The 26,162-nt window shown below is 45.7% G+C and overlaps 1 protein-coding gene across 4 annotated transcripts in view; it reads left to right on the forward strand.

Moving 5' to 3' along the window:
* Positions 1-26,162, forward strand: part of Dab1 (DAB adaptor protein 1) — a 376,411-nt gene that overhangs the window by 329,037 nt on the left and 21,212 nt on the right. For 3 of the 4 annotated variants that reach the window (XM_055628809.1, XM_055628811.1, XM_055628812.1), the window contains 4 exons: positions 18,148-18,198; positions 18,290-18,337; positions 22,272-22,334; positions 24,599-24,707. In XM_055628809.1, coding sequence (XP_055484784.1) covers positions 18,148-18,198; positions 18,290-18,337; positions 22,272-22,334; positions 24,599-24,707 — 271 coding nt within the window. The remainder of the gene's footprint in view (positions 1-18,147; positions 18,199-18,289; positions 18,338-22,271; positions 22,335-24,598; positions 24,708-26,162) is intronic. The other variant, XM_055628810.1, reaches the window with a different exon arrangement.

The following is a 26,162-nucleotide window of genomic DNA, read 5'->3' on the forward strand; positions in this document are numbered from 1 at the left end:
CTTCTTCTTCTTCTTCTTCTTCTTCTTCTTCTTCTTCTTCTTCTTCTTCTTCTTCTTCTTCTTCTTCTTCTTCTCTTCTTCTTCTTCTTCTTCTCTTCTTCTTCTTCTTCTTCTTCTTCCTCTTCCTCTTCCTCTTCCTCTTCTTCTAATATTTGAGCAATGTAAATGGTTGCTAGTTATTTCTATCTTGTGAAGGAACTGCCCTAGTGGAGTCTTGAAATTACTCACCTATTCATGTTCCATTAGCCACCATGTCCATCTAAAGTGGGTAGTGTTTATCTTTTAAGCTTCTCCTAATGCCTCAGCTGCCAAGTCAGAAATAATAGAGGCCTCATCCTAGCCTCTCTTATCTCCCTGACTTACAGTGGCCCACTCTGAGACATACAGCAATGAATGATGGTTTGGGCCTGTGAAATTGGTGCTTTGGGTGTGAAACAGTTTATAGAGTGCTAATCAAGTCAGCTTCCTGGGCAAGCTTCTGGCATGGAAGAGCTATCTAGAAAATACATTCCCTCTTAGTTTCCTTCAAGAAAGCTTGAGATCAGGACAGGATCTATCTGTGTGCCCCGAAAAGGAGCCACACAGGAAGAAAGTGATAAAAATCCTAGTAATGGGGTTTGACATTCACCCTGTAATTCAGTGCCTTCCTCGGTTTATAGTGCCAGGCACTAACCATATGTACTAGAAATTTAAGGCTAATTTAGCTCTGGAAAAAGTAGCTAGAATTTATAGAGCATCTGTTCTATACTACTGGCAGCCTGGGCTCTGGATTCCATTTGTTTTTCTCCCTTATCACAATCCTAGGGGTGTGTGTGCACTTGACACATACAGAAAACCAGACTTGTGGGGTCCATTGCTCCCACTCTCAAAACCGGTAAATGGCAGAGCCAAGAACCAAACCACAGTTCATGTGACTCAGGCATCTACACAATCTTCATTGAAATACGTGGTTTTTGTCAGTTTTATTAATTTTCCTAAACGTTATCTCATTAGTCCAAGAGTCACATGAGTCCAAGGAAGACCTTGAACTCCAGCTTCTGCTTTTGAAGTGTGGGGATAGGGATTCTGTGTGCAACCACCCAGTTTCTATGGTGTTGGTGATCCAACCAAGGCCTCCAACATGTTAAGTTAGTGCTCTACCCACTGAACTCCTCCTCTGCTCCCTGGCTCCTCCCTCTTACCCTGGTCTGAATCTTTACAGGAGCCTCAGATCTGTCTCCTAATGTCCTTTGCTTCTAGTGTGTCTATAAATAGTAATCTTGCCTCCTGGGGCCCAGCACTCCTGGCTGTTTTTACCTACCCATTTCCTCATTTAGACAGAGGGTCAAATGGGCAGATCGTGTCGCGTTCACTCCTGCACCCTGACTCTGCCAAGCACACTGCTACAGTCTCTCGACATTAATGAAACATCTGTAGACACTAGCGAACAAATCCTACTGGTAGTGGCTGCGCTTCTGAACATCAGGAAAATTCTCGCTTTGCCATCTCTGACTCTCCTACTCCACACACCATGCATTTCTATATGAGGCCCCTGTGCCCCAACAGCCGGCGTTTGTCTGATTCTCCCTGCTCAAGTTTTAATTCAGCCTCTCCGCTACAAATGGAGGAAGAGTCAATCCATTAAAGTGAAGAATTGCAAGAATTCTCTTGACAACTATTGGCTGCTTTCCCCCCCGCAACTCCCATCTTTTATGGCAAATAAATTTTCATTCACAATTCAGCAGTTGGTTTTCCTTTAGTTGGAAATCTGGATCAAGATGTTGCATAATTGGATTAAATCTAGTCTGAACATTTGTCAGTTTCACTTCCTCATTAAGCACCACATTGTACAGAAATTATAATTATTGCAAGGCAGTTAACAGAGATGTCACACAAGACGAGGAACCGAAGGAAGGCTGAACCCATGCATTTATCGAGATGAAAGGGAAGGTGGCCCTTTCCCATGTTCCTTAGGTGGACTTTTTTTTAGTCTTGCTTAAGAAAGTTGTCCTGAAGCAGAATCCTGGGTCCCTATGGTATTAGAGCAACCCAGAACATTAAAATGAGGCTTCTGATTTAACCTCACCCAAAATACAAGTCCCTCTTAAACAGTTGTGATAGGTGTGCGAGAAAAATCTCCATTGGCCTTCCACTTGTGTATTTCATTAATTGACCTTTCTTACTTTCCTAATCCTAGAGCCTAGAATTCTTAACAATATAAGACCTCTTTAATGAGCTCTCTCTCTCTCTGTGTCTCTCTCTTTCTCTGTCTCTGTCTGTGTGTGTGTGTCTCTTTCATTTTTTTCTTTTGGCGGGGGGGGGGGGAGACAAAGTTTTTCTGTACATCCCTGGCAGTTCTAGAACTAGCTCTGTAGACCAGGCTGTCCTTGAACTCACAGAGACCTGCCTGCATCTGCCTCCTGAGTGCTGGGATTAAAGGTTTGCACCACCATTGCCCGGCTTAATGAGCACTATTATAAACTCATTCATTCATTCATTCATTCATTCATTCATTCTCTAGTGAGCACGTATTTACTGTGGCACTCCTAACTTTCTGTAAAGATAGAAAAGATAGGTCACTTAAAATTTTTGACAGTTCCCAAAGGCTAAGCATAGAAAATAATATTAATGTTACTATAAGTAATATTATATTAATATAATTGATGTAATTATAATATATTAATATATCATATTAATATAAATAATATAAATAACGGAGGCTATGAGAAGCAATCTACAAGAAGTCACAGCAGTATAGTAGAAGGCAGAAAGCTCTGTCTGAGGGAACTGAATGAAAATCTCAGCCAGGGCATGCAGTAGTGGTAGGCTCTTGGAGTCCATAGGAGTGTGTCACTGGAGAAAGAGGAACGGGTTTAAGGAAGAGGAAATTGAATACTCCGGGAGTCCTGAAATGGAGAAGAACATCTGGCATGTTCCCAGAAACTGATGGGTCACCTCAAGTGGCCGGGCCACAGCATGTTTTCATGAGAGCGAAGAACAAGGGCACAAAAGGAGGAAGCTTGCCTGTGTAAGCAAAGGTACTGAATGAGCTGAGGAATGAGGATGTATCGAGAAGGCTCTGGTCACTGTTAGAGTTGTGTTTCTCGGTGCCAGTCTGGTGGCCTGCAGCAGGTGGCTCAGCAGGTGGGGAGACCATTAAAGTGCTAATACAATTATCTAAGCGCAACCATCAGGAGCCTCAGCGAAACATGCCAGGTGGTTTAATAGAGGGAATTTATTGTGAGGAGCCAGTTACAAGTTGCTAGAGGAGCAGAAAAGCCTAACGAGGCCATTGGATAACCCAGATTAGTAATAGTTAGAAAAGGCCAGGACAAAGGAAGGAGTGGACTTAGCAGAGCCTGGGACCTGGGGTTGCCCAGGGAGAAAGAGGGGAGCTGTCTGTGAAGGCTAAAATCATACTGGAGATTCAGTGACACCCACAGTCCCTGCGGGAGACACCTGGGCAGTGTCTACCCACTGCCTCCTACTGACCAACCTAAGCAGAAATGCATTGTCAAGGGACTTGGCAGGGATATCTATAGAGAATCTCTCTCTTTCTCTCTCTCTCTCTCTCTCTCTCTCTCTCTCTCTCTCTCTCTCACACACACACACACACACACACACACACACATGCATGCACGCATACACATAGCCTCTCCCACAATATAGGGTAATATAGAGAAATGGCAAGACTGATTCATAGGACAGAGAGGTTGAGACATAGGCAAGTGAGTATCTCTGATTTCCATCTAGGAACAAGACTGTGCAGAGGAAAGAGCTAAGATGGTGATATGGAAAACCATCCAGAGCCTAAGCTACACTTGGGGGATAGGGTAACGAGATGAAAGGGACCAAATACCTTCCTTGCCTTTGGGATTTGTGGCTTCTGTCCACCCAGATTTGTGTCTCTGAATCTAAGAGCATTCATGCCTCAGTCTTACCATCGTCTATCCAAAGACAGCACTCATTCATCTGCCTCTAATCCCATTCATCTTCCTCTCTGACTCCCGTTTGAGTTGTATAAAGTAATTCATTTGAGTGAAATCTAACCTTTTCTCCCAAGGTAGAAAAACTGGGTTGAGTTCACGGAAAGTGGAGTCTAGCAGGGTTCTAGGCAGTTGAGTTGTGCCTGAAACTCTTTTTTCCAAGGATGGCAATGGAGAAAGGAATGAGTTTTGCCTGCACGGCTGCCTGGCATCGTGCTCTCAGGGTTGGAATATCACATCTGAATACAACCACGACTACTCCATTCCTCTGCTAAAATGCCTGCCACTAGATCCCGGAGGAGTGGTCTTCCGACTTTAAGACCCGGGAGCCTCTATTTGGTCTGAAACATGCTTGGCAGGATGCTAGAGAAGCAGACCAAAGCGAGATGTGGCTGATGTTGGACCCTCAAGACCTTCTCCCAGGGAAGAGGTACATTCTCTAATGCATAGAAGATTCTAGAGGGGAAGAGATGAAGGGAGAATAGTTTGGAAGTCACTGTCCAGAGGATCCTGCTGTTATTTCTGTGGGTGAAAGCAGGAAGGCAGAGGCAGGAGTCTTTTGGAGTATTTCCTATCTTGAACTTGGATTCTGTATAAGTTGGGAGGCTGTAAGACAACAAGGAGAGCATGAGGTTGGGAGTAAATCAGAGCCTTGTATTTCTTAGGTATATGACTCTCCGCATATTCCTCCATTTTCTAGTGGCCAGTTGACACAACATGGAGGGCAAATTTCTTGTGTTATTCAGAAGACCAAATAAAGACAAGAGATGGCATTATGTCATACACTAGACAGAACTGGTAGGAGATAAAAGAATGCAGTTGAGTGCAAGCTTTGCAGCCCAGCTAGTTGGCCTTGAATTTTGTACTCCTCAGTTACCACTTTGCCTCAGTGTGTCCACTTGTGAAGTACTGGTTAATGGCTCTGGTGCCTGCCTCAGAGAGGTTGTTTTTTTGTTTTTTGTTTTTTGTTTTTTTTTTTTTTTGAGTTTTGATAAATAATTCATACTAGACATTTTTAACCATTTCTGGTGCATAGTAAGTGCTCAGAAACATTGGTCAGAATTATTGTTCAGCTTTAGCTGACAGCCCAGGATGGTGCTGATCTTGCCATGGCACCACAGACAGCTCTTGAGTTATGCGGCATCCCCTTGAGCTGCCATAGCAAAGCTTCTATGGCACCCATTCAGGCTGCAGAGACCCAGATCAAGATGAAAACTGTCCTTGAGTTGTAAGCTGTGTCCTACCGTGGCCTGTGCATATGGGGAAGGGAAAATGGAGGGACGGAGAAGGAGAGAAAGGCACATTGAAAGCTAGGACTTCAGTTGGGGGACCAAGAGACACAATCAGTCCTCCATAGCAGGCAAATTAGTTGCTTTTTTTTGTTGCCGTGATAAAACTCCATGATGAAAAGTGACTTATGGATGAGTTTAGTTTGGTTTATGCTTCCAGAGGCATATCTATCCAGAGGCATTGTCTATAGTGGTGGAGAGGCATGGCAGCAAGCACCAGGCATGCCAGCCAGAGCAGGAAACTGAGAGGTCATCGGTTCTCCACAGGCATAAAGCAGAAAGGGGAACCGGAAGTAGGGTGGAGCTATATAATCTCAAAGCCTAACCACCAGTGATGCCCTTCCTTCAGCAAAGATTTACTCCTAAACTTTCCCAAAACAGGGCTACCAACTAGGGCCCAGTTTCTCAAATTCCAGAGTTCTTTGGGAGCAGTTTTTCAAACCACCACAGCAGGGATGACAAACAAGTATTAATAATAAATATTGAGCACCCCACTGTGCTAGGCACCATGTGTTGTTATTTCAGAATTGTCCCAAAGTACTGTAACAGTGGGTATCTTCACTACCCAGTGGGACATTGAGGGACAGAGGAATTAAATCGCTGAGTACAGCCAGAAGAAGCAGAGCTAAGCTGCCTCTCTCATCCACCTCTTTGACCCTAATGCTAAGATGACCTACTTTATCCTCCAAACTGGTTCACTTCCAAAATGAAAGGGGAGGAGGGTCGCTATTAACAATTACATTAGGACAACAGGCATAATCAAGGTCTGCCATGAACTAGGGCCTGGGGCTGCCCTATGCCCCACACTGGTTGATTTTTCTGCTCTACCATGTGGCCTCTAAAATGAGAATGCTTGAGAGCCAAAAGCCAAAAGCTGGAGGCTTCTGGCCATCTTGCCCCTGCTGAGTTGTGTGTGTGTGTGTGTGTGTGTGTGTGTGTGTGTGTGTGTGTGTCTCACTTCCTGCAGAAGGGAACACAGTGCCTCTTCCATGCCCAGGTGCCGTGCATGCGTGCTACTTCTATGGCACTGTCGAGTGACTAGGAGTTGTGGTGCGTGGGGTATCTGTTAACTGCTACCGCCGCCGCTGTGAATCCGTCATTATTCCTCTAATACAGATCATTAACATTCACAGAATCTTAACTACAGCATCTTAACGAGCAAAGCCGTAATATACAGCTTCCCCATAAATATCCATCGGAGCTGACGCGCCTTCTCTCTCCATACAGTCATCCCGCTGCTCTGGATAAATCATCCTGTTGTGCTCCTTTGTCTCTCCCTAACTGCCGTTATTAGTGGTTACAGAAGAGTAATGAACAAACTCTAGTCAAAGAAAAAAAGGACAAGAGCTAAATGAAGGATCATGAGGCCCGAGACTATATATGTATATAGTCCCAACTGAAGGAGGCACAAAGCTCATTTTCTGTAGCAGTTCCAAAAGGAAACAAGAAGCCGTCATTTGTGTTCATGGTGTGATCATGGCTGCACTCAGGACATCACAGTTCCCCCTGGTTCTGTGATTCCAAAGACTGCCCTGGCATGACTATCCTGTGTGACTTTTCAAACCAACACTTCCTGCCCTAATAGATGTGATATAGCTTGTGTGTCTCTGTGAGACTTCCGAAGCCCCTACAATGGACTGTAACCCTCCATGAGTAACCCTCTGTCTCCAGAAGGTCTCCTGAGATGGACATTCACGCTCATGCTTGATAACGCTTACCTGAGCCAGTTCTGCTTCTGCTTCTGTCATCTTATCACCATTTTCTCTCCTGTGGGTTAGCATCATCCGCCGTCCTTATCTGTAGGATTATTCCTGCATGCTCACAGCCCGTGGTTTGCAGTTTCTCCCTCCTTTTCCTGTACTATCCACTTGCTTTGCCTTGTCCCTTTGGCTGTTTCCATGTTGCTCTCTGCACCTTCACCCCGGAGGTCCTGGCCCTGTTCCTTGAGCATCTCTGTAGATTTGACACATGATATCAGCTGCCCACGCCTTCCACGTAGGACCAGGCTGTCCTGTATTAGAGCAGGCTCCTAAGCTGCCCTCACGCTCGTTCCTTCCAGACACTTGCAGTTCCCTCGCTCCTATAATGCAGGTTGTCTTCCACCTGTTGCCATCATACTGTAGCCTGAATCTTAGGCCTGCATTTCCAAAGCTATCCCTCTGTGGTAAAACTATGGACTCTGCTGTTTTCTACCTATGTGACCTGGGGCAAGTTATTAGGCTTTTTATGCTTCCATTTCTGCCTCTGAAAATGACTGTAGTGATGGTGTCCACATCGGTTGTGATAATTAAATTAGTTACTGCATGAAAGCACTTAGAACCGTGTCTGCTGCACATAGAGGAATTCTGTCCAAATATCGGCTGGAACTGCCATTCTCTTGCACGACCTTCTGACAGACCATGAAGACATAAGGTCTTAAATTTGCTGTTTGACCCATTGTTTCCTCTCTAGTCTACAGTGGATGGTTTGTAGGGTTTGTCTGAGTGGGGTGTTTTTGTGTATGTGTGTGTGTGTTTGTCAAAACCAGAAATCACAGTGCCAACCAACTGTGACCATACCCAATATACGTAACTACTTTTATCTAAAGGGTCCCACAGAACACACATTGCACCATGTGAGGAAACATGTCCACATAAGACCATCTTTACCCACTAGCTACACATTCCTTCAAGATGACGCAGGGCCAGACAACAAGCAGGAAAAGAAATAAAAACAAGAGTCCATGTTTCAGAATGATAAAAGTAGGGTCCCTTGTTTCTGCAAGGAGTGTGCACAATGTCCTTTTTGTTATAAAAGTACAGTATCTGTAGCATTGGGAGGTACCTCCTGAAACCATTCTCAAGGCCTGTATGCATTTATCCTCCATCTATTCCACAAAGATTGTTGAATGCCTCCTGTGTGTCAGGCACCATGGTAAAGACGGGAGACTTACAAGTCAGCCCACGGTTCTCCTTACATCTACGTGTCCTTCCATGGTAAGACCACCAACAGACAGGTAAACAGACAGCCCTCAGGGGATGCTCCCGATAAACCACAGTAGCACAGAGAAGGCTCTGCCAAAGATAACAACTATGGAAGATCGGAATCAGGATAAGAAATCAACCAGAGAAAGACTGTGCCAGGAAAAAGATGGGGGAAAAAAAGCCTGAAGATGGAAATAACAACTGGGTAGAGAAGGAACAGAGGTAAGGCAGGCCTGTAGTCTGTAACACGGTGAGAAAGAGAGTATGGTGGAGTTCAGAAATTGTGACGTCCTCAGTGTGCACAGCCCCTGGGTGGGAGGAAGGGTTGGATACTCTACCAAGCATGATGAGAAGCCTACCTGCTGTACTCTAAGGTCACCTAATCATTGTCGGTGATGAATGTAAGAAGGTAAAGGAGGAAACAGGGGCTTGCACAAAAGGGAAGGATGTACACAGACAGAGGCAGACCAATCCGAATATGGCCTAGACAGAGAATCAGTATCTCTTCCTAAATGCCTGGAGTCCACAGCATGGGAGAGGTGGAAATGGAGGGCAATGCTATAGCAGGCATGTGCAGTATCCCACAAGGGGCCCTGTGTTAAAGGTGTGTATCCAGGAGTGGTGCTATTGGAAGATGGTGGTGCCGGCCAGGAGGTCTTTAGAGCACTGGAAGTGTTCTCTCAAAGGGAACTATGGAACAGTACACTCCCCTGCCATTATGGGAATGGTCTATCTCTGTCACACAATTTTTCTACAGCAGGCCATTGGCCGAAAGCATTGGGGCTAATAAGCCATAGACAGGAACTTCCAAACTTGTGAGTCAAAATAAACCTTTTATTTATCTAGATAGCTTTCTTGGGACAATGTCAGAGTCTTTAGCTCAGCTGACCCCACGTTTGTGATCCTTACAAATGCTGGCTAAGGTCACAAGCGCGTGCCATTATACCCAGGTTTGCCTTTTCTAAGTTAATTTTCTCAAATTCAGTGTTACCATAACAGCAGGAACTAACTCACACACATAACTTGTACACCTGAAGTTTTAGTTTCTTGACATGTGTCAGTCGGTGCCTGTGTAGAAACCAGAAGATGAGCAAAAAATAAGTTTGGGAACCATGCTGGGTAGATTTACATCAACTTGGCACAAGCTGAAGTCATCTGAGGGGAGGGAACCTCAATTAAGAAAATGCCTCTATAAGATTGGGTTATTGGCAGACCTGTAAGGCATTTAACTATTTAGTTATTGATGTGGGATGGCCCAGCCCATTGTGGGTGAGGCCACCCCTGAACCGGTGGTCCTGGGTTCTATAAGAAAAAAGTCTGATCAAGCTATAAGGAGCAAGCCAATAAGCAGCACCCCTTCAGTGCCTCTGCATCAGTTCCTGCCTCCAGGTTCCCACCCTGTTTGAATTCCTGTCCTGACTTCCTTTGATGATAAACAGTGATGTGGAAGTTTCAGCCAAATAAGCCCTTTCCTCCCCAAGTTACTTTTGGTTGTGGTGTTCACAGCAATGGTAACCCTTACTAAGACAGGAAGGTGATACTCACTACGAACTCATGAGCATCTCCCTAATGTTACCAGAGAGAATTCGAGGGGTGGGTCAACTTAGCAGATTCTGTTCCAAGAATGACAGAAAGCCTTCTTTGGCTGTTCCCAGTGGCTGGTGTTGGCTTCTGTTCTACCAGTGGCATTGTGACTGAAAACGGCACATTCTCTGTGAAAATGCTCAATATGGCTCCCTTGTTGTGACACTCCCCATACAGTGACTTGAGTTAGTCATCTTCAGTCTTCCCTAACCTCACTTGCCCTGTAGCTCAGAGGAGCAGCTCAAGTCCTCTTGGTGCCAGGCTCATGACAGACACCCAGGAGAGTTCACAGGTCATCAGATTCATACTCTGAAAAGCAAATCCAAGAAGAAAGACCAAATAGTAAAATGAATTCCCATGTTTGTAAGCTGCCATCCTATGGAGAAGGAGAGGAAGCCATGTTGCATGGAGCGGCTGTCAGAGCAGCAGGCAAGAGCTGCTGGCTATTTTTTTTCCTTTGCTGTGACATCTCTGCCGTTTGTGACTGCCTCTGATTTGCTCGCATTCCGCCTCTGCCACTTGATTTGGTCTCGACTTCATCCAATATTTCTTGTTACCATTTGGGGACCATCTGGACCTCAGCAGTGGTCTCCCCAAGAAGACACAGCATCAAGGAAAGTGATGGACTCTGCTGTGTGTCCTGCCCTCTCCCTGAAAAGTGGGCCGAGAGCCTGTCAGCCTGCTGACAGGAGCCAATTTCACATTCCTGTGACTCTAATTCACTCCCTTTGCAGAGTCCTGAAGCTGTGCCAAATCTTGTTAGGAGGTTTTGAAAACTCTTTGGGTTTTGGCTAATGTGGACATAGGATTGTAGATTTTTAAGAGGAGAAGAGAGAAAGGAAGAAAGAGTTAGAAAGAATTAATTGCAAGTTTGGGGGGAGCATTTGCCTTTGGTTTCTAGTTTTCTGAGCCTGTACAAGGCTGCTTGTTCTGTCTAAAGTCATTAAAAACAGCAGAGCCATTTCTCAGCCTGTTCCTCCAGCCAAAGGACAGGAGCGGGAAACTCTTAAGTCCTCCTGTGGATATGGTATCTTCTGGCTTCCAGATGAGGTCACTGATTAGATATAGGTCCCGGAAGTCTGCACAGACCTTCGCAGAACTCCTTGCCAACGGCACGGCTACAGCATTCTCGGTGCTTCAAGCTAGGCCCATCACTTGCCGTCGTCACTGAAACGGCGGCATCACTCCCAGTGTCTTTAGAACCCCACCATCACCACCATCCAGTTCCTAATGTACCAGGACTCAAAGTCTTCACTGCATTTGGCTTCACCCACCTATCGAGACAGAGATGGATGGTATGTGTTTAATGGTATTTAATGGCATTGGGAGGAAGGTAGTACTATGTGCTGGAAACATGTCATGGCTTTTCACCGGACACACATACTAATGGCTGTGGATGGAGTGTCTCATTCATGACCATAGCTGTGTGTGCGTTTCCTGGTTTCTCTTGTTTTGCCTTGTGATAGAAGGGCAAGGCCTTGTCCATAGACACTTACTGGATCATACATGCTTAGCGGATGGACATGGCTTGGAGGAGGACACATGACTCTCAGTCCTATAGCCGGCATCCCTGTCACCATCACCACTTACCCAAACTCTGGTAGCATCATTTCTCAGGCACCACAGTCTACAACCTCTCCCCTTTGTCACTGACATTCAGCTGTCTGTGTCTCACCACAGAATCATGATCAGCCTTTAAATGGCTCCTTCATAAACTGTATCTCCATGTAGATTTCTAGACTGGGTATGTTTGAGAAAATTTAGGCAGAAAAACCTAGTGTGTCTCTTTGATACATCCAAAGCAAACTCCATTTTTTTGCCAAATTCCAGCAGTTAGACAAAACTTATCGTTCCTCAGGAAGTTGTGAAGCAGGTTCCCCTCCACCGAGGAGTCATGTCTCTTCCTGCTGACAGAGCGCAGGAAGAGCTAGATACCCGTGATACTGAGGGAGCATGGAGGGAAGCACACACACTGTCTTCATCTCTCCCTGTGTCCCCCCAACCCCTGCCCCTCTAGCCCTCAGTTCTGCTCCTGCTTCTCTCCTGGTCAGGTCCAATCTGCTGGCCATGTTCAGTCTCCTCCTTTCTCTCTCTGGTCGGGACTCTTGGAGATACTTCTGGCTGTTCTCGCCCTCACATCTACAATAAAAACTCTGCCCTTAAACAAACCACAACGTGATCATGTCATCGGTTTATACACTCTCTGAATTCCAAAAGAGATGTCAAAGGTAGACAGGAGAAGAGTGGGAAAGCGAAAGGGTGTGATGGGACTGATCCAGAGCAGTCCACTTTAGTCGCCACTCAGAACTGGAGGAAGGTTCACAAGCTCGAGCCTCCAGGGTCTACTGGAAAGGCCATGTCCCGCTTTCAGTTTCTCCTGCAGCCGAGGCGGTTATTCCCCTCGACCAGCGCTTTCAAGTTATTCCATGCCTCATACCTGCTCACCCTCATCTCTTTGTCACCTTTGCTTTGCTTTGCTTTGCTTTGCTTTGCTTTGCTTTGCTTTGCTTTGCTTTGCTTTGCTTTGCTTTGCTTTGCTTTGCTTTGCTACAATAAAATGTCAGAGGCAATTTATTCTAAGAAAGAGGCAAAATGTATTTTGATCACAGTTCTTGGAGGCTTATGCCAAGTGGCCAGTGACCTCAGGAAGTGGATGTCAGAATTACCTTGAGCAGGAACAGAGAGAACCGCTTGATGAGGCTTGAGGCTCACTGCTTTACAATCACTTCTGTGGACAACACAAAGGCTCACACAAGATCTCCTAAAAGCTTCTTGATAAATTCCTCAAATCCTAAGTGACCTAAGGACCTCCTGGTATGGCCTCCTCCTATAGAACCCTCTCACTCCCCTGCAGGGCCAACCTGGGGGTCTAGCTCTAACTACAGTAAACTCTTAGGAACCACAAAACATTCAAACCATAGCACATAGATAGATAGATAGATAGATAGATAGATAGATAGATAGATAGATAGATAGATGCCATTGCTTTCTTCTGCCCTCCCCTATCCCTTTTCTCTAGTTTCCCTTCTTTTCCTCTATACTCCTCTCTCTTCTCCTCACCCTCTCTTTTTTCCCTTCCCTTTCCTCACCCCATCTCCTTTCTCTTTTCCTCTTTTCTCTCCTCCTGCACTCCTCCCTGCCTTTTCTTCCCTCCCCTTCTAGTCCTCCTCTGCAACTCCCTTAGCCTTCCTTTTCTTCCCAGCCTCTTACAAAGGTCACGGGCACACTGACACACTGGGCCCTGCAGGCTGTTTTCACAGCAGTCTCTGCCCTGCTTCTCCCCTGCATACCTGTTTTGCAGGCACCATCAGCCTCATTTTCCTTGGGGTGGGGGTTTTCTTGGGTTCCAGAACCAAAGGAGAATGTGGCCAGGCATGGGGCAGCATTTGTACTGAAGCTGCTGTTCCTGCATCTCTTTCCATTCCCCTGTCTCCTAAAACCACACTACTCTTCCCTTTTAGGCCACCCTAAGCTCTTAAGTGCAAGCACATTGGGTTTTCCTCACATAAGATGAAAGTGTGAAGATTAAAAAAAAAAAAAAAAAAAAAAAAACCAAAAAAAAACAATGTGGAGTCAGAGTCTTTGCAGGGCCATCTCTGCTCCTTCCTGTTAGTCCTCTGAGGTCAGCTCAGTGTCCTGAGTGAGCTCTGTCCCCTTCATCTGTTATCCCAATGCCAGCACAGTCAACCCAGGCATGGTGGTATATACCTATTACCCCCAGCACCTGGATCTTGGAAAGCAGAGGCAGGGGCATTACTATGAGGCTTGTTTTCTATAGTTCCAGACCAGAACATAGCAAGACCCTGTCTCAGAAATCTCCAAATAGCAACAACAGCAATAAAATGCAGCTTCAAGGAAATGTGAGGCCAATGTTTTTTTTACTGCCTGAGAGACTGTAGACATAGCCTACCATGTGCTCTTTGAGGGACAATGCAGCATTCAAGCATGTCTCCTCAAACTTCTAGACATTCCTCAGGACTGCTGGAGAAAGAAGGGCTTCAGGCTGCAAAAGGAGGCCCAGCACGGATTAATTAGAGGCGAGTTTTCAATCATTCCAAAGCCAAGTCCTCACACCAGCTTTAGCCCCTCCGTTCGACTGTGGCATCAAGTCTAGCAGGAGTGTCAAGCCTCACACGTCTTGTATAGCCTGGCATCCTTAGGCACAAAGTAGAAATTCTATTTCATTTGACTATTGATGAGGCTTCATGAATTTCTACTTGAAACACGAATCTTAACTCGTGTCATGAATTTCTGCTTGAGACTTTCCTTTTAAAAGACCCACAAGTGTCTGGCTCTGGCTTAGCCCAGACAATGAGAAAAACGTAGATCCAGAAGGTGGCTGCTATCGCTGCAAACTGAAGTTGATTTCACGGCACTGTCTAGGAAGGAACTAAATTCTCCCAGAGAAATGCCCCAGTCCATGCAAGTGTGGGCGAATCTTCAAAAGAATAGGAGACACTGCACACAGAAAGGGCCATGTCTAGTGTTCAGAAAATGGCCCTGACTGGAAGTATGACTGATCTTTGATTTTTTTTTCATGCATTTTCTGTCTAGTTGTGCTAGCTCCTGCAGTTGTCACTAGCCACAGGTGGCCACTTAAGGTGAAACTATTTCCACAGTGAAGTTTTATAATTCAGTCCCAGTAAGCATAGCTGCGGTAGCCAGCACATGCCTCCCGCCATATTGGACTAGAGAGATACAGGACTCTCCACCATCATAGGAAGTTCTGCCAGACAGCACCACTCTGGGAGAGGAATCACATATCAACAGAGTAGTTTATCATCCTGGCTCGGCTGCCCCCTCCCTCTTGTGCAGTTCCCAAACAGAGACTTTCTTGACTCTCTCCTCAGAAGTAGAAAGTAGCCATCCCCTCTCAGCTAAAGGTGGTGCCAAGCAGAAGCTGCTAATATAATGAGAATTAGTCCTCATTAGCATGTGCCCTGCTTGTTAAGCCATGCCCTGGGATGGTAGCATGCATTCGGGTGCCTGCAGTCAGTAGGTATCCTTAATACTGCCCACCTGAGCGCAGTTACAAATCACTTAAGCTAATCCATTCCTCCTGGGCCCTCTAAATGGATAATCGAATTGATTCTTTTGCAGCCGTGGGCTAGGTCCCAGTTTAGCTCTAAAAGCCTTGTGCCCTTCCATGTGCACCCTCCTGCCCACCTCAGACAACAAGGACCACGCATCCGTTAGCCAGCATTGTATCTCCAGCACCTGCCTAGGTCCTGGCAGGTGGGAAACACACCAGCAATGTTTGTGGAAGGCATTAATTAACCCATTACCTAATCAATCAAGATGCCTTTGGTTCTCCCAGTAGGACTCTCACTGATTATTCCTGAAGAGAATTCATTCCCCAGCACAGCAATTTGAAAAGCCAGCTGCAATCAGAGCCATGGAGGACCTGTGGAAACCTGGCACGTCCCCTCCCCCCACCCTGCCCCCCCAAACACTCTTCTCCAGCAGAATCCCAGATCAGAGGCCTGGGCTCAGGTCTCAGAGTTCTGTAAACAACACCCCATGGGACTGTGTTATGCAGCCCAAGATTATATACTGTAAACCATGCCAAGCTCCCGGCATGTCAGCCATAAATATGATTACCTCATATTTGATATTTGTATCCCACATCCTATCTCATCCACAGTCATTTTTACTGCAAGAGAGCCATCATTCTGATCTCCCTTCCCCCATTCCTCAGCGGTGGAGCCATCATTTCCTTACAATGGGAAAGGAGAGTCCCTGCAGGAACTTTACTTCAGTGTCTTTATGAAGAACTGTACTGAAACAGTGTGGGAGAATGCAGTCCCTTAAATCTCTTCTCAGAGTGCCAAGGCCCTGGTATATTTCTCACTGTTGAGTATTTAAAAGCAAAATACAAAGCAAACAGGAAAAATATACCAGAAGAAAAGTCAAAAATTGAAGATAATTGCTAAGCCAAGCTGAAACGGCTGCATTAAGTGTGGGTAAAGTAAGTGCTGGCTGTGTGAGAGGCCCCAAAGGATGGAATCCAGACCCTAGACATGAGTCTCAGCTAGGAAAGGGGGCACTGGATAGAAATGCCTCTCCACTGGCCAGATGGAGTACACTGTCACCTAAGGTCACACCAGACAGGAGGAACGAGCCTGGAGCATTGACCAAGCCAGAGTCTGGCAGCAGGAGACCAAAGGTATGAGAGATATCACTGGGAGGAAGATGGTCTGATGAAACTGCCTAGGAACACAGCCAGGAGGAGGAAATGGAGTCAAGAAAGACTAAACCTCCTTTATTCTAGCTCCAAACATCTTACAACACTAGTTTCCTCACATTGAAAAACATTTGTGGATATGTTGTTAGAATGAGCCGAGAGATGGGGTAAGATACCAAATAATGGCTGTTATTTATTGAGCATCTACATTATCCCTAATACCAAACAAGGGTATATGTACATCTCAGTAAGACTCAGAGAATAGCTCCATACCCCTACCTAAACCCTGAGAAAAGTGGGACCCCTTGACTTCCAGAGTCATGTGACCAAGAGGTGGCATGACCAGTGTGACTCCTAGGAGACGCATTTGTCCAGATTCCTAGAGCTTCTTCTGAAAGTGCAGAAATCACCCATCACACCTCACCTCTGCAACTCCCCAGAGGCCACGTCTTCTGTCACCAGGAAGGTGACAGGCACACGCTGATGCTTGGGGTCCTCCTGCATTTTCATTATGTGGGACATGGTGAGGCTTTTATGAGACTCCACCACAGGCTGTTTTTCAAATTTATTTAATTCATCCATCATGTTCTGAAGCCATTTGCTTTTTTATATTGGACAGATGTAATGAGATTTTGGACACTAAAAAATGTTTTTATTAAAAGTTATGACCCAGAGCTAGTTGGTAGGGGCCCTGCTATAAATCCCCAGGAGTATGTGAATTTATTAGGGATGTAGCAACATAACCTTAACCTTCCAGGCCACGCCATAGATTACATGATCTCCTAGGCTATTGCTGTCTGCCCACAGCCCCACACCTGTGGCTAAATAGCAATAGCAGTAATTATCAATGCTAATAGTACTGGAAGCAGTAGTATTCCTGTAGTTATTACACATGGTGACTTTTCATCTCATCATTGCCTCTGGTGAGTCCTGGTGAGGTAGACCCTTGCGGAGACTGGTGGCAGGATTTACTGATGGCTGTTCTAAATGACAGGGATCCTGGGCACATTGATTCTCCTGCCCCTCACCACATCCTGTGGCTAGGGATGAGGGAAATAGCAGTTACAATTTCTGTGGACAGAGTGAAGGTACCTTTGGCATCTGAACGGTAATTTAAGATTGGGCAAAGGTATGCTTATTCCTCTACTGCCAGCACCAAGCCCCAGTCCAAATTAGGAAGCAATGTCCTCTCTCTGCTCTTCCGTAGTGACTCAATTTGAATGCCAGTAGACACAGATGTTATTAGAACTGAGGTACTTGGAAATTTTCCAAAGAATAATTAGCTTGTATGTATAGACCAAAACAAGGTTATTAAAATATGCATGTGTGATAGATATTATACATTTTGTATAAGTCATGGTATATTCAGTAGAATTAAAAGTTAAGAGAACAGTTGGTTTTGGCCGGCTGCCAGCCACTCGGTGAGATGAGGATTCATCCATTTCTGTTAGGCAGTGCTATGTATTAGCCCCTTGGGAGTTGCTATGCAGTGGAGGATAAAGTGCACACATGAGAGAACTTGCTATAGAACAGGTGCAGCTGAGGTGCTGGGGGCCCTAAGAGGAAGAAGTTTCATAGCAGAGGTGGCATGCAGCTGGGCTTGGGAAAGCAATGGAACACTGAGATTACTAGGATAAGAAGAAACCGGAGAGCAAAGAGAACGGCTGGCCCAAAAGGTGGGCAAAAATGGTTGATGGTGATGAGCGAGAGTGTGTGTGTGTATACAAATAGGAAAATGGAATAAGGGAACCTGTTATTTTATATACCATTAGTAACTAAAAGAATTATCAACGAAAATAGTGGCGTTTGGCTAAAATCGCATGATGTCACATCTTCATTTTCAAAGAATACCATTCAGGGTAGACACTTTGGCTCTTACTGTAGACACTGCTGCGCCTAGCTGAGTGGTGTGCATCCCTGCAGGAAGATGGACTTTAGACTCACAGACAGGCTGCCGCTGTATCGCCCAATCAGGCCCATGCTTTATCATCCACTTAATGCTGAAAACAAATCCCAGGGTTTTCACCATACATCAGAATCTGCTCCCGCCTACTGAGACCATGGGAGTGTAAACCATAGCTACCGTCATCATTAAACTCATAAATCCACGTCATTTGTGTGTCATTCACTCCATCCTCATTCATCATCCCTTGCGCTTGCAGAACAGCCAGCCATTGGAGGATTTTGAAGAGCGTTTTGCCGCAGCCATGCCGGTAAGAGTGAGAGGGCCCTGTCTGTTTAACTGTTTCATGTTGTCAGACCATCACTCATTTCATGCTCATCCATCATGCCTTGTGGTTGCAGAACAGAGACCCGTCAGTGGACTTTGATGAGCTCCTTGAGGCAACCAAGGTAAGACCTCCAGGGTCCTGTTAAATTAGAGTTCTTCTGGTTATCCTCATGTGTCCCATGATGCCCTGATCCAGCTGCATAAATCACATTTGTTCTACTCTGTGCTCCTCCAGTAAGTACGCATTGCAAATGTTCAGAGGAAAAAAGAAAGGTGCCATGAGGTGAGTGTTTGTACAGTGTGTGTGTGTGTGTACACGTGCTAAGGAGTATTAGAAAGGCGATAACACCCCTTAGTTGCACTCAGCTAGTATTTTAGAGGCCACCTAACACATACCAGATATTCTGGAAAAATGCAAAATCTTTTTGTCCTGATAGAAAGATGAGAAGGCCGTGGGGGAAAGGCATGAGCTCATGCAGGGACCCTAAGATGGATCTCCTTTCAAATCATCTGTACTCTGCCCTCCTAAGAACTGTGAGGACTGACTGTATTGGTCTGTCTTCCATAAAGCATCCAGCTCCCGAAAACAGGAGCTAGAGCATGCTGTCCTCGGGTCTGTGTCCCTGCCCTTGGCATGGTAGCCAACGTATGACAGGGATTCCTACACATTTCCTGGAAGGTTCTGGGATCTTCTGTTGCCAAAACATAATGATTGTCGACCCATGGGGTCTTGTTTTTCCTCAGTTGTGTCAAAAAAAAAAAAAAAACCCTCAGAGGGGTTCGCCACAGTCACGTTGGAAGAGGAGCCAGGGGACTAATCTTGAGGCAGTTGTACAGTGTTCCGTATGCCTGGGAAACCTTCACCTGCTCATCATTTGCGCTCCTTCCTCCCAGCTGATCGAAGGGAAGGGTCACCCACCTCAGCCTCAGTGAAGGCATCTCTGAAGTGCGGACTGTGATGACAGAGCTCACTTTCCTGGGCTCTGCCAGTGTCAGAGTGATGATAATGTATGAGAATGCTTATTGTAAGCTGTAAAGTGTTTTACAAATGTGAACTCTTAGCTTTATTCTCTTGAGGCCTTTAAAATGATGGATGAGGACAGTATTTTCAGATGGAACATGGTTTATTAGGTTACAAATAAGCAGCTGGGGTCCACATGGGGGAGGGCTGTGAAAATAGATACTATTCCTGATTCTCAATCATACTTGGTTATTCAGATTATTTTTAATTTTATGGCCAACAAACCCCCTTTTTCTATAAAATTTAATTAACTCAGGGTTCTATTTAAACAGCAAATCCAATGAAACGAAATAACAGCCTATGTTTTATGCCTCCCCGTGTTTTTCTCGTTTAATCCTTGAGTGAAAATCATTTGGCAAGAGGAAGGACTATATCTCAAGAAAGAGGGTTATTTTAAAAGTTGTACTTAAGGAGAAAATTAGCCAATAAATTATCTTTACGATGTTAGTAAAAGTATGCCACGAGTTCAACACATTTGAGATGTAAATTGTGTGACTTAATTATTAACTTCATTTTAATATTTTCTCAAGGCTGAAAATAGTCCTGAGCCATTTTATAAGCATGGAGATCCAGGAAGCCCGGAAGCTCTTCAGTTGAACTCATTAAGCGGAGTTAGTCTTTTATGCAACAGGAGAGGGAGCAAAGGGTAGGCTTCAGTTGAGGTGATGCTGGCATGCCAAAGAAGGCTTGCAGAGGGAAACAGGAGTGTCCAGATTTAGGAGCAGACACTCTATGCCCACTGCCATGTGCACATCCGCTGACAGGATGTCACTGTGTGAGAGGGGAGCTGTTAGGGGAGTCAGTTGGAGAAGATTGTGACACGCACACAAGTGTCTGTGCAGCCTTGGCCAGTCCCCTTGCCCATCTCCTCTCCCAGGAGAGGTTCACCACACATCTTCTGTCCTCCTCCACTGCTCTTCCTGGCTCCTGCAGTTTCATATGTCTTCAGGATCCTTCCTCTTCTTTGTCACCAGGCTAACTGTACCTCTACTTCAGGATTTTGGAGACAAGCTGTTTCCTTGGGAAAACTCCAAGTTCTCTGCCCCTAGCTGACTGGGCTCTAGTTGGTCACTCTTTCTGTCCTGTTACTTTGAAGGGCTCTGCATCTGTGGGCTACCATCTCCCAACAGACCATCCACTGCCTGCAGTTGTTGAGACTTGGCAGCTCTCCTTCCTATGCCCCTAGCACCGAGTGCAGCACCTTAGGCTTCTTCAAGGTTTGCAGGAAGGATGACTTGTACTTGGAAAGAAATGAAACATCCCTGTGTGAAGAAACAAACTTTGGTGCCTACCAGGCACTGTTCAGTGTTCAATAGGAGAGCCCAGGGGAAGGAATGAAAGTAGAACTCACACAGCTGAGCTTCATTCTTATCTAGTAGAGTCTTCTGTGCCAGCCAGCCAGGCTTAGCAAAGTACAACAACAAATAGGCTCTACTATTATGAACACCACCCCTTGTCAGAAATGCTTGGGACCAAACGTGGTTTGGATTTTGAAGTTGGAACATACTCAGAATGACATACCTTAGGGGTGGAACCAGAGTCCAAATACAAAATTCCTTTCTGCCTCATATATACCTCTACTCATCCTTGCATATAACTTCACACTGTTATATGTGTGTGTTCAGCATCCTAGCATCTTTTTTTTTTTATCATGCTGCTTAAGGGGTTGGGTATGGAATATTCTACCTGTGGCATCATACCCACACTCAAAATGGTTGGAATATCTGAAGTTTAGAGTTTTCAGAGTAGGGATGATAAATGTATAACATATAAAGAGATATCATTAACTCCATCATCCAGCTGGGTACGTGACACTTGGGGGATGCTTCCGAGGTTGAAATGGGTAGACTCAACATACCTACGCAGCTGTGGGGTGTTCTCCTGTACCCAGTGATGGCTAACACATTGGGAGGAATGATCATTCCCTTTTGGGTATGAATCATAGAGCTTCAACTATGACCAAGCTAGAGCTGAACGTCTGCATGGGACCAGAGTAGCAGGGCAGCCGGCCTCTTCCTGTGCCTTCTGTTAACTGGTTTTTGCTGTCGTCTGCATTAGGAGCCCTCACTTAAGGTGTGAAGATGAGTGGGAAATAGTTTTTGTTCAGTAGACAGGTTCACACAAAGTGTGTGATTATACGCTTTGCATAATTAAGGCAGGACATTTGGTTCCTGTCCAACGAATCCCCATGATCCCTGACGCGAAAGTGTATGCAGATTAATTTCTAAGTGTATTTTAAAAGGCTTCTTCTGCTCTTCTGCCCAGGCTTTTTCACAAGCATGCTAGATGGGAGGATTGATGGAGCAGTGTCTGTAGGGATGGAGTTCCTGGGAGTGATTGATAGTGTGTATACTGGGCTGGTTTTGATGCTCTTCCTGGTATTAAATGAAATGTTGTTGTTTTTTTTTTTTTTCCCATCCAACCACATTTTTTATCCCAAAGACAGACTTCCAGGAGATACACATTTGATTGTGTGCTCTCAGTCTAGAAAATACACATCCTGACCTGGATGACCTAGATGTCACCTCTATGTGAATCAATTTCTTCCCTACCCCACCCCACCCCACCCCACCCCACCTCACCCCTCCTTAAAAAAAATGGGAATAAGGGCGTTTACCTCTCAGGGCTAGAGCTGTTGGGAGCATTAATTGAGAAGGGACCTCATAGTCATCCCTTGCTAAAGGATGGACCTCAAAGCCATCCTTTGCCATTCTTTGGATGGGTAGTTCCATCTTGAGAGAAGCCATTCATAGGATTGCAGTTCTATGGCTCTTGGGTGAGTTTGATGTACATGAGGATAAAGTACTGTTCATGATACCTATGGCTAATGGGTAACATTTATGAAGCCTGGATAAACAGCTAGACACAGAGTAGTAGATTGATTCTGACTATATCCAAAAATGCTGCCTTGGAACCATGAAGGGTAGTAGGGAGTGACAGGCCTAACCACTTTTGTAAAGGAGAAAAAGGGTGACTATTCTCACTGTATAACATTTTACCCTCCTGCTTATATGATTCTCTTTGTGTCTTTTCAGGCTGTGACCCAATTAGAACTTTTTGGAGACATGTCCACCCCTCCCGATATAGCCTCTCCCCCTGTAAGTATGCACTGCCCTCTGAGCCCTTGCTACCTGGCCCTTCTTTCCCCAGCCACACAGTGACACAGTCTAGTAAGCCTTGAGGAGTGAGCCTGGCTGGTAAGTTTCAACTCCAGCTCTTTCAAGTTGTGTTATTTGGGTATTTCAGCTAATATTCCTAAACCCTGGGCTCTTCTGCTGTGGAGGAGGAGTTAGGATAAATGTCTCTGGTTTGAGGAATAAATGAGACCATGTGTACAGCAAACCCAGGACATTGTTTGTGGTTTGCTCTTAAGGCTCATAAGAAGGGAGACAGGAAGGATATGTAGTTTGAGCTTACCAAGAGTGGAAACCTGAGCAGGGAAGATGGACAAGAAACTCAACAGGACAGGAAGCAAAAGCAGATGTGTGTCAGCATGGATCTGGTCCCTTACATACAAGGGGGTAACTAGGGGAAGAAAGCCCCTCATCTCCCATCCTCCCTTTCCCTCCCTCTTTTCTTTCTGTCCTCCCACTTCACTGTTCGCTGCCCTCTGACTTGCCTTTGAGCCTTAGAAACCATGACCTGTGCCTCCCTGAGCCACTCAATAAAGCTCCAAGTTCACAGCCACAGTTCAGTAGGAGCATCTGGGGCACTGCTTACACTCGAGGGTTGAGATTGTGTGGGGCCTTCTGTGGAAAGCACAAATTAGAAGAGAAGATTAAAGGAAAGAAAGAAAATCGAATTAAAGGCAAGGCAAAATAGAACCTTAGTGCTAGACACTTTGATGAGCCACTGTTAGCTACTGCAATGCAAGCATGCCCTCTTTAGCCCCTCCCCTGCCTCCTCCCCAGAAATATAGAGTTAGAGCAGTCAGCTGCAGCTGCACCAACTGAAGATGCTGGGAAAGGACCGATCCTCCAAGCACCACACAGTTGCACAAACAGAGGCATAGTGCTATGGTTCATTGGCAAGTTGGACCTCACAGAGAAAGGGCTGTGATCCCCCCCCCACCAAGGACAGATGGCCTGAGACACTGCAGCCCACAGCTGCTACTGGGGAACCCGGGCACAGCTACCCTGCTCCCAATACCTGATTTCTGTTCCAACCTTTTCTTGTTTCCAAAGAAGCCAGCCCACTCTCATGAGCCTTTCCCTCCTACAGCGCCCTCAGGGAACAGCTGGGGTGGAAAACAGGCAAGAGTGGGCCCTAGGGTCTCTTCCTTCCTTACCCCCTGCATTGGACAGATGAGCAAACTGAGACACAGGGAGGGCATGTGACTCCTTCCAGGCCATGTGGGGGAAAGAGAGCAGCTCTGACTATGTGCAAAAATGCTTAACGCAGCAGCTCAGGGCTGTGTTTCTGGCCCTGAACCCAAACGCAATCCAAATGGATGTTTAGTAATCCTCAGAACAATGCCATTCGTCCCGGAAGCTGACGGTCTAAAAATGGCCCTGTCTAATTGCCATGGTTTCAGAATTAATTGCTTGCCCCAGTCTGTTCCAACAGAGGAGGCGGGGACCAAAAAGGATGTTATGGCATCACACACACTTACACTCTGTAGGCAAAAGCCTACAGTTCACAGGAGTGAATGTTCTTTTTGGTAACTCCCACTTTACCCAGCTGTTCATTCAGCTGACCTTTCTGGAGCTGCAGCTGGGGCCAAGTTAGTACTAGAAGTTCCTAGATATGCTGCTGTGGTCTGGTTGTCCTCTTGAAGATATCTCCTTCTCTTTTACAAGGAGGAGGGTCAATCAAGAGTCTGGAAGGCTCCTGGACACACAGAGCTTCACTCCATCCACTCATCAAGCTTTCTTTGTTTATTTAGCCAACTGTTTACTGACCACCTAATAAATGACAAGCTTTAAACCAAGAATACAGTAGGGTTCAAGTGGGTATATTGCATGTGGAATTGACCGCTTGCAAGTGGTGAAAGCCGTATATTATAGAATAAGTTGGTGGCCTGAAAACCACCAGTGGTAGGGGCTCAAATAATTAATTAAACATACTGCCCCTGTGTGCGCTGAGCATTGGCTCTATGTCCATGCACAGTGCTTAAGAAAAACTTCGTAAAGCTGATCAGTTAGATGCATGGTTTCATTTAGTCCTCACAGCCGCTCTGGGGTTGGGCTGGGGGTAGGAGTAGAGAATGGTTCTTTCACCAACCCCACAGCCTGTGAAGCACATAAGTGACTTGGACTGTGTCTAGTTTTGGCAGCACACATCTCACTCTTGCTTCCCCCATCTATGTGGGCCACTGAGCAGGTCTCACGCGTCTGTTCCCCTGCCCCTCTCTGTCTGGCAGACTCCTGCAACCCCAGGTGATGCCTTTCTCCCGTCGTCATCCCAGACGCTTCCGGGGAGTGCAGATGTGTTTGGCTCTGTGTCTTTTGGCACTGCTGCTGTACCCTCAGGTAAGTCCCTCCCACTGCTTCCTGGGGACCTCACTCAGACAGCTAACTGAACCAGGACCAAACACCAGGACCAAACCTGTCCTGTCCTGTGACTCATCAAGAAACAGGAGGCAGCCATGTTGGTGGGCAGGTGGAGGTCAAACACAAAGCCAGGGTGCTGATGCCAGGAACTCGGTGATGGCCTCCGCCTGGAAAATCCCAGGCTCAAGGTTGTTTGACAAACATGGCATTGTACACACTGCGGTGCGAATCGTCCATTTCCTACCAATCGTGTAGGCCAGAGGCAGGGAAGATGATGGGAAGGAGAGAGCAGGCATACCTCTTATTTCCCAATGGATAAAGGGACTGCCTCCCTGGGCTCAACGGATAGAGAGATTCCCCACCCACAGAGGGAAGAGTGTAGGACAAGAACAAGCTGCTAGTGGTGAACTGAGAAGAGAATGTAACATTCAGAGGTTTAGAAAGTATCTCTTTATTTTTCCAAGTATCCTTTGAAACAGTAGACTCTATTTACAGCAGGGTGAACATAGGCATGGTCGCAATACTGCAGGGAAGTTACAAACTGGTGGCATCCCAAGGGTCATGCTTTGCTTTCGTGGTATCTGCTGCTCCAGGTGGCCAGGCCGCTCCAGGTAGCCAGGCCACTCCACTTAGAAATGGCCACCGGTAGGTGCGTTTAGTTCTTTCAGTTATCTGGAAACCTGGAATAGTGTTTCATTTCCCTCTACCTGTGTGCTTTGAGTTGGAGACTCACTATTTCTTACTTGGCTTTATGCTTATAAACAGCAAATGATAGCTTGAATATTTTAGAATACAAATCTGCTTGTGCTTTTTTATGCAAATAATTACTTTTAATTATATAGTGTTAGAAGCAAATTCTCGCTACTAAATATAAACCTTGCTTTTATTGTATATAAATTAAAAATTCATACCCTGTTCTGGGGTGCAGCTCCTTTCCTTGAGTCTAAGGATCATTACAAACTTTTAGAAGCAATATAGTTGGTAGTGGCTGCCCTTGACTTATGGCTTAAAATCTACAGGCATCCTGGAAATGTATTCATTTCCAAGCTCCCCAGTTGAATTGTTTGCGTCATCTCTGAAATGGGATGGTGGGGATGACTTATTTTCTGAGTATAAAATGGACATTAAAATCTTGGGAACAGTAATATAGAATGTGTCATTGAAAAATATAAATAAAAATGTTTATTAGGAATGCACCTGAGCTTGAGCCTTGTCTTCACATAGCCATGCTTGGCCCCACTGCTTTGTCTATAAAGACGAATTCTCACAATGATAGACCCCATAATTACTAATCCTCAGACATGCTCACTCTACAAGTATTCACTGGGTGCCCACTGTATGCTAGTTGAGGATCTGTAGTCTCTTAGTACTTAACCAGCTACGTGTCAACCTACCTATCTTTGCGATGCTATCTCTTTGGATTATTGAAAAATA

Source organism: Psammomys obesus, unplaced genomic scaffold, assembly GCF_907164565.1.
Source record: "Psammomys obesus unplaced genomic scaffold, mPsaObe1.curated_primary_1811, whole genome shotgun sequence".
Lineage (NCBI taxonomy): Eukaryota > Metazoa > Chordata > Mammalia > Rodentia > Muridae > Psammomys > Psammomys obesus.